Source organism: Cetorhinus maximus, chromosome 18 (assembly GCF_964194155.1).
Source record: "Cetorhinus maximus chromosome 18, sCetMax3.hap1.1, whole genome shotgun sequence".
NCBI classification, from domain to species: domain Eukaryota; kingdom Metazoa; phylum Chordata; class Chondrichthyes; order Lamniformes; family Cetorhinidae; genus Cetorhinus; species Cetorhinus maximus.
Genome location: NC_135896.1, coordinates 12,584,550 through 12,592,574, shown reverse-complemented (window position 1 = coordinate 12,592,574; position 8,025 = coordinate 12,584,550). Strand labels below are relative to the sequence as shown.

The window sequence follows — 8,025 nt, the reverse complement described above, 5'->3', positions numbered from 1 at the left end:
TAAGAAAAGCCTCCGTTTCTCCGCCTGGCCTTTCGTGGTAACTGTTGTGAACTGGAATGCACTGCGTGAAAGGGCAAACTCAATAACAACTTTCAAAAGAGGATTGGATAAATACTTGAAGGGGAAATGGGGCTAATCGGGGAATGGAGTGGAATTAATTGGATTGCACTACCATAGGTGCAATGGGCCCAATGGCCTCCTTCTGTGCAATATCATTCTATGATTCTATGACTACAGCCTTTCTTCACCCCCGGGATCACCTTTGTGAATCTCCCCTGCACACTTGATGTCTTTGCTAAAATAGGGCAGTCAAAACTGGCTTCCGATTCCCCTGTTAACTAATGATTGGTATTGGTTTAGTATTACTTTAGCTATCAGAGCTGTGTGGTACTCGGTACTATCCATCCAGAAGCTGCTTAACCTTTGGCATCAAAAGCCTACTCTATGTGCAAAATTTTTTTTTAACGCCTTTTGTTTTAGCCGATTTAACTAATCCCTAACTGTCGAAAATTCTGGTGGTGGTTCATTCTTGCAAGTAGGCAATCGAGGCTTGACTGTAAATTTGGAAATTCCAAAGACAGGTTTTTAAAAAGCAGTGTTTTTTACATGGTCCTTCACCTGGATTCATGAAACAGGATTTTTTTCTTCTCCGCCGATGCTGCCAGACCTGCTGAGTTTTTCCAGGTAATTTTGTTTTTGTTTTCACTACACAACTACTGGGCAGTTCCACACAGCGAGAATAAAAACAGCTCACAAGGCTCAAAATTAGTTCCTCAAATTCGGTCCTGTTTGCTCTCTAGGACGTCCCGCTGAAGGAGGGAGATTGTGGGGTGGCTTCAGCGACTTCAATTGATAATTGATATTGTGCATATGGTGGGTCACAGATAATCCCTGACCTCAGTGAAGGGCAAATCAGGTTCGGCCAGGGTTAAACGGCCTCCTCCAATATCTAAAAACATCTTAAAAAACAGCTGACTGCTGTCTAAATTATATAGGGAAAGAGTTTTGATTTTATTTATAAATCTTGGGTGCGCTGTCACTTATTACCTTTTGTTTTTATCGTTGAAATTCACACACGGTTACACATTCCCCAGTAACTCCTGAATAAGAACTGTTTGGATTTTTTGTCAGGAATTTGGGCAATTCAGCTCTTATCAAGGTTTACACCTTGGCCTAGAGTCTTCTCAATGCAGAGTCAAGATCAAAGATTTCCTGCTCTCGCATTGTCACCTAGGCATCAAATACACCGCCCCCTTCCTTAACCCTCCACCCACCCCCCAACCCCCGCAAATCCTCTGCATCTGAAGTACACAAGATTTGGACACAAGGATCATTTTTGATGTGCACAGAGGATGGGTTATAAAAGATGCAGATTGTTGGCAGGTTGGGCCGGCTCCGGGAGTCTGCCTCATGGAGAGCTTCAAAGGGTGGAGGCCAGGGTTTAGAATTGAGAAAAGACCCCGGCCCCAGTGTGTTGATATGCAGCTTTGTTCGTGATCTTGGCAGTGTGAGGCCTGGGCAAACAGGCAGCTATTATACACTTGATGGATTTTCACAGCAGGCGTTTGCTTTTTACTTCCACAAAAATGTTCCTTTTGTCTCCGGTCACAATAGCTGCTGCAAGCTCCAGAAATAAAATAAGCAAAATGTATCATTCATAGGCCCCCAACTGCTGCGGGGTGGGGGTTGGGTTAGTGCCAAGGGAAGGGGAAGGGGAAGGGGGGGAACCAGGAACGGAGTGGGGTTTGGGCCGGGGAGGGGGGTGGTTAAAGAAATAGAGGAAGTAGAAATTAAAAAGGTTGCACAAGAACAAAGTTGAGCCTGAGCTGCTGTGTCACCATTTGAGGTGCTTTAATTCTATACTGCCCGTATCTTAACTTACACCAAGTGCTGCACACCATCACCCTTGTGTTCACTGGCCTACATTGGTTCCCAGTGTGGCAATGTCTCAAGTATAAAATTTCCATCCCTGTTTCCACATCAGCCCATGGACTCATGCGCTCCCTCTCCCCACAACCACCCCCCAGACCTATCCCTGTAGTCGCCTCCAATCCAAAACCCTCCCAGATCCCTGCGCTCCTCCATTCAGGCCTCTTGGATGTTCCTGATTTTAATCACTCCACCTGTAGGCTCTGGAATTCCATCCCTAAATAACTTCTCTCTCTCTCTTTCTCTCCTCCATTAACACCAGCTTTAGGTTGTCTGTCCTAATGTGTGGCTCTGTGTTGAAAGCCGTTTGCTAACACTCCTGAGAAGTTCTACATGAATGAAAGTTGTTGTTGTTGTGTGATGTCACGCTGCAGCCAAAGGCTTCTGGCACTCATGCCCTTTAGCCAGCGGCAATGCCAAAGTAAATTTGGCCTGCGGTGATGATGGCCTGCATGTTTTGCTGGGCCATTGTGCGTCTGGCAGGTTTACAGTAATGCTGCCATCAGCCACAAAGATTTGCGTCTGGGGAGAGGCTTTATACCACTTAGAAAATAGATCCTGTCTCGGAAACAGTAACCTCAATGTCTTAGAACCATAGAACCATAGAAAAGTTACAGCACAGAAGGAGGCCATTCGGCCCATCTTGTCCATGCCAGCCCGAGGACACCCAGGTGACCTTTCTAATCCCACCTTCCTGCCCATAGCCCTGCAGCTTACAGCACTTAAGGTGCAGATCCAGGTGCTTTTTAAAAGAGTTTAGAGTTTCTGCCTCAACCACCAACTTGGGCAGTGAATTCCAGACACCCACTACCTTCTGTGTAAAAAAGTTCTTCTTCATGTCCCCCCTACACCTTCTGCCACTTATCTTGAATCTATGTCCCCTGGTTCTAGAATTCTCCACCAAGGGAAACAATTTTATCCTGTCCACTCTATCTATTCCCCTCATAATTTTGTACACCTCAATCAAGTCACCTCTCAGCCTTCTTTGTTCTAAGGAAAATAACCCCAACCTATCCAATCTCTCCTCGTAGCTACACTTTTCTAACCCTGGCAACATTCTTGTAAACCTCCTCTGCACTCTCTCCAGAGCTATTACGTCCTTCCTGTAATGTGGTGACCAGAACTGCACACAATACTCCAGTTGTGGCCTCACCAGTGTTTTATACAATTTCAACATTATATCCTTACTTTTATATTCTATACCTCTGCCAATGAAGGAGAGCATTCCATATGCCTTCTTTACAACTTTGTCTACTTGAACTGCTGCCTTCAGGGACCTGTGTACTTGTACGCCAAGATCTCTCACTTCATCTATCCCTCTTAGTATATTCCCATGTATTGTGTAATCCCTGTAACTGTTTGACCTCCCTAAATGTATGACTTCACACTCCTCTATGTTAATATCCATCTGCCACTTTACCGCCCACTCCACAACCCATCTATATCGTTTTGGAGGTTTTGGCTATCCTCTACACTATCCACTACTCAGCCAATCTTTGTGTCATCTGCAAATTTCCCAATTGTGCCCCCCACGTTCGCGTCCAAATCGTTACTATATAACACAAACAGCAAGGGTCCCAACACCGAGCCCTGTGGAACACCACTTAAGACAACTTTCCATTCGCAAGGGCATCCATCAACCATTACCCTTTGTTTCCTGTTACAAAGCCAACCTTTTATCCAGTTTGCTACATTACCCTGAATCCCATGGGCTTTTACTTTCCTGACCAATCTGCCATGTGGAAGTTTGTCTTGTTCTCCCCTGTTTATGCATTCCTCCTAAAGGCGGTCTCTGACTGGTTAACAATGTCTGGGTGCATAGTTCAGCTTGCTTACTTGCCTCTGAGGCTGAAAGTTTTGGGTTCTAATCCCATTCTGAAGACTTGAGCATAAGATCTAGGCTTACACTCCTTCCAGTACAGCACAGAGGAGTGTTACACTGTTGGTGCTGGGTTTTTTTTCATGAGACATTAAAGTGAGGCCCTATCTGCCATCTCAGATGAACATCAATGGTCCCATTGTGAAAAAGAGCAGATAATGAAGGGTCCACAACACCCATATCAGCATGGGCAGAGCAAAATGGGGGAAAATTGTTGAATGGGGCGGGAACATAACTCGACTCTCATTCTCCACTCTTCTCTGACCCATTCCCTTCTCACTCCTGACCCCATTCCCAACTCTCCCTGCACCATTTCCCTCTCCTTATTGTCTTCCCTGATCCACGATTCCCCATTCTCCCCAAACCCCATTTCCCAGTCCCACTCTCCCCCAATCCATTCCCCCTTTCTCTCCTGACCCCAGTTCTCCCACCCTCTCCAATCTCTCATCAATCCCATTATCACTTTCTGACCCTGTCCTCCATTCTTCATCTCTTTCTGAGACCATTCCCCATTCCCCACTAGCACCTAACTGGGGAGGGGGAGCCTGGGGAATGGAATGGATGCGGTGATTGACATTTTCTGTAGAACTGGAAGCAGTAGCAGCGTGTTGAGTTTGAATGGTGCTGAGAGAGGATCAGCCAGTTAAAGATGTGTGGAAACCTGGGGCAAACAAGTGAAATATTGTGTTCAAAATTCATGAGGGGTCTAAATAGGGAGAAACTGTTCCCATTGGTGGAAAGATTGAGAACCAGAGGACACTGATTTAAGGTGATTGGCAAAAGACCCAACGGTAAAATGAGGGAAAATGTTTTTTTTTTACAGAGCAAGTGGTTGGGATTGGAATGCCTGAGAGTGTAGTGGAGGCAGATTCAATCATGGGTTTCAAAAGGGAATTGGATAATTACCTGAAGAGAAAAAAAATGGTGGGGCTACAGGGAAAGGGCCAGGGAGTGCGACTAACAGAGAGCCATCACAGACAGATGGCCAGAATGGCCTCTTTCCGTGCTGTAGCTATTCTTTGACTCTGTATTCCTTGGGCGAATGTGAAAGAAGGGGATGGAGGGCCTGGATCCTCACTTGTAGACCCAAGGAAGAAGGCAGGGTTTTTGAACAGTGGGCTATTTGACCATGGGATGCTTCGCCATAAAGAAGGTGAGATAATGGAGGGGCCACAACACCCATATCAGATTGGACAGAGCAAAATGGGGGAAAATTGGTGTATGGCCGGAAACATAAAGAGTGTAGTTCCAAGCAGAAATGAGAGCAGTATTTAGATCGAGCTAACTCTTAAATTGAACTGATACCACAAGCCTGAGCGACTAGGCCTCGAATCAGGGGGCTATTGTCATTTTAAAAAGCTCTGTACGCGTTACGCCACCACGTTGCCGGCGCTCTGCGCGCAACGTCATCGCGGCAACCGATTTCACTTGCGCGTGACGTCTCGCGACGTCGATTTTTGCCGGCATTCTGCGCGTGGCGTCATCACGGCAACAGCCCCCCCCCCCCCCCCGTCGGCACTGCGCGTGACGTCAGACGCAGCACTCCTGCATGTGACTGACAGGCTACACCCAGCTGCTGGTGAGGGCAATGCCAGGGTATAGGCGGCTGGGCAGGAGGCAGGAGCTGAAATGCAGCAGGTAGGTCAGGAGACTGCAGCAAGGAAGGACTTACTGAGCCAGGGAGACTGAGTTTTTATCTTTTTGTTTTTATCTTTTTTGTTTTTATGTTTATATCAGGGAGACTGAGACTTTGCCAGCTGACCCTTGGTGAATGTACCCATAGCAACTGCTGTTGCTGAGGTTGTCATGGCCTCCCCTTTTTGTTCCCCCCTCCGTTTCACCTCACCAAAGGTGCTGCCTCCTGTGCCAGGGTGAAGTTCCTTGGGCCCCGGCAGACGAAAAGGGGAATAATTCTTCATTCGTGAACCCAGAGTGTTGTTGTACTATTCGACTGTGGAAAGCATCACTGTCCCCTGTTGGCACGTTGCTGACCAGCCAGAGATGCTGAATTCAATCAGGCTCAACTGATTTTCCCTGACCATTAGCCAAGGGCATTGAAACCACTTGAAGCATGTGTGCCACTGCCCTGGCCAAGCACAGCACAGTCAGCGCTCAGTATTTGCTGATCTGTACACCTCAGTACCACACCACAATGTGCAGTTAGCCCCTGCTGCCCTAGGGAATAGGCCAAGCAAGGTACATGTTGAACTTTTTAAAAAAAAATCTTCATGTTTATTCCCTGTGTTGTTCAGGTAGATAATCACCCACACCTAACAGAAAGCATGGTGATATGATAATCCCAGTATGGTGTACCACAGATTAACGGGAAGCAGGGTTATGTTGGTCACCTCCCATCCACTTCCCTATCTTGGCTGTGCTGTCATTGGGAAGGAGGCCAGGAATTCCAGGCTACTCCATGTACCTTCCTGTTAGTGTGGCTGTATTGAGTGATGTTGGTGGATCCTGGAAACTGGTCTCCAGCCTGTTTTGCCTCGCGGGTGCGAAAGGTACAGGGAGCTATGGCGGGGAGAAAGCAGTGCCAGTTGTGAGCACAGTGTTCTGTACTTCCAGACCGAAGCTAGACCTTCTGTTTGTGAGACGATTCTGCCGTATCCAGGCAGTCCTCTTCCCGTCTTGGTCATCGCAGAGTGTCCTGATGTTCGCTACACTGCTATCTGTCGCCCTCCTTGGTGAGTCTGATCTGTTCCAGCTCCAGTTGACTTCAGGGAGGAAAACTTTTTTCCATATAAGTTCTGCAGGAATGGTCAAACCAGGGCTGCATTTTGTCTGGTCACTCCCAGGGGCTGATTGACAGTTTAACTACAACAAACTTGGTAAAACCTCCATGCTCTGTAATTCTGTCCACAGCCCTCCTGTTGTATAGAATGCCTGATTTTTGATCTTCCCGTTTAACTGTTATTCTATGATTTTCCTCCTTTCCCTCTCAGTCTCCAGTAGCTCAGATTATTATTCATGCCGGAGCATTGACCATGAAAATGACCTCCCTTAGTGCAGGTGCACGCTCTCTCTCTCTCTCTCTCTCCTTTTTCCCAGCAAAGTTATTAGATTGTGATCAGGGGCAGGAACTAATGCAGTTACCCTCTTACCTAATCCAGATGATGCTGTGTTACAGATCACTCAGGGAATCCAAATTGCTGCGGCAATGTGCACTTTTACATGCGTGTTGCAGCCTGGAGCTGTGGATAATGATAATAGAGGCTCCAATTTTCTCTCCATCACATCCAGGAATCTCTCGCACTCTTACCACCTGCCTTTGGCATGTGTTGGAAGGATTTACAGGTTGATACACAACCTGTTTGGCCTCATTATGACCACACCTTCCTTGGCCATCAAGTCCTGGGGTAGGACTCGAACCCAGAGCTCCTGGCTCTGAGGCAGGGATGCTACCCCACTGCGCCACTATATCTCTCCTAGTCTAGATACACTGTAGCTTTTCCCTCGTGCTGTCTGCGATTAGATAAGCCAGCTCAGAATTGGCTTGGATCACAGCTCATACCTTCCTGGTCTCAATGCTCAACCCAGGAAAGAATTGGATATATGCTTCAAAAAGAAAAAGCAATTGCAAAGTTATAGGGAAAGAACAGGGAAAGGGACTAAAAGAAAAGTGCCCCCATAACCCTTGACTCCCTTGTCAATCAAAAATCCGTCTAACTCAGCCTTGAATCAATGACCCAGCCTCCACTGCCCTCACTGGGAGAGAATTTCGAACACTAACAACCCTCTGAGCAGAAATTCCTCAATCTCCGTAATAAACGGGAGACCCCTTATTCTAGATTCCCCCATGAGAGGAAACATGCTTTCAGTATCGACCCTGTCGAGACCCCCTCGGAATCTTAAACGTTTCAATGAGATCACCTCTCATTCTTCTCAATTTAAATGCGCCAACCTGCTCAACCTTTCCTCACAAGAAAACCCCTTCATCCCAGGAATCAGCCTAGTGAATCTTCTCTTGAATTGCTTCCGATGTGAGTATACCCTTCTTTAAGTAAGGTGTCTGTGTGTAATTGTGCTTGTTGTTATTCCTTTACAGAACAGCTGGTGGTCTATCAGGTAGGAATTGTCCCGAGCCAATACTTCAAGGTTCTGGGTGAGAAAGACATGGCTGGTTTTAGAAAGGTCACTATCATAGCCATCTGCCTCATCATGGCCAACTCTTTGGTAAGTAATGAAGCTAGTATCCAATGAAAGAAAGAAAA

The 8,025-nt window shown here is 46.7% G+C and overlaps 1 protein-coding gene across 1 annotated transcript in view; it reads left to right on the top strand.

Moving 5' to 3' along the window:
- Positions 1-5,337: 5,337 nt before the first annotated feature.
- Positions 5,338-8,025, top strand: part of abcd4 (ATP-binding cassette, sub-family D (ALD), member 4) — a 34,345-nt gene continuing 31,657 nt past the window's right edge. Inside the window, exons 1-3 of the mRNA XM_078562101.1 lie at positions 5,338-5,446; positions 6,380-6,498; positions 7,860-7,987. Coding sequence (XP_078418227.1) covers positions 5,397-5,446; positions 6,380-6,498; positions 7,860-7,987 — 297 coding nt within the window. The 5' untranslated portion in view covers positions 5,338-5,396. The remainder of the gene's footprint in view (positions 5,447-6,379; positions 6,499-7,859; positions 7,988-8,025) is intronic.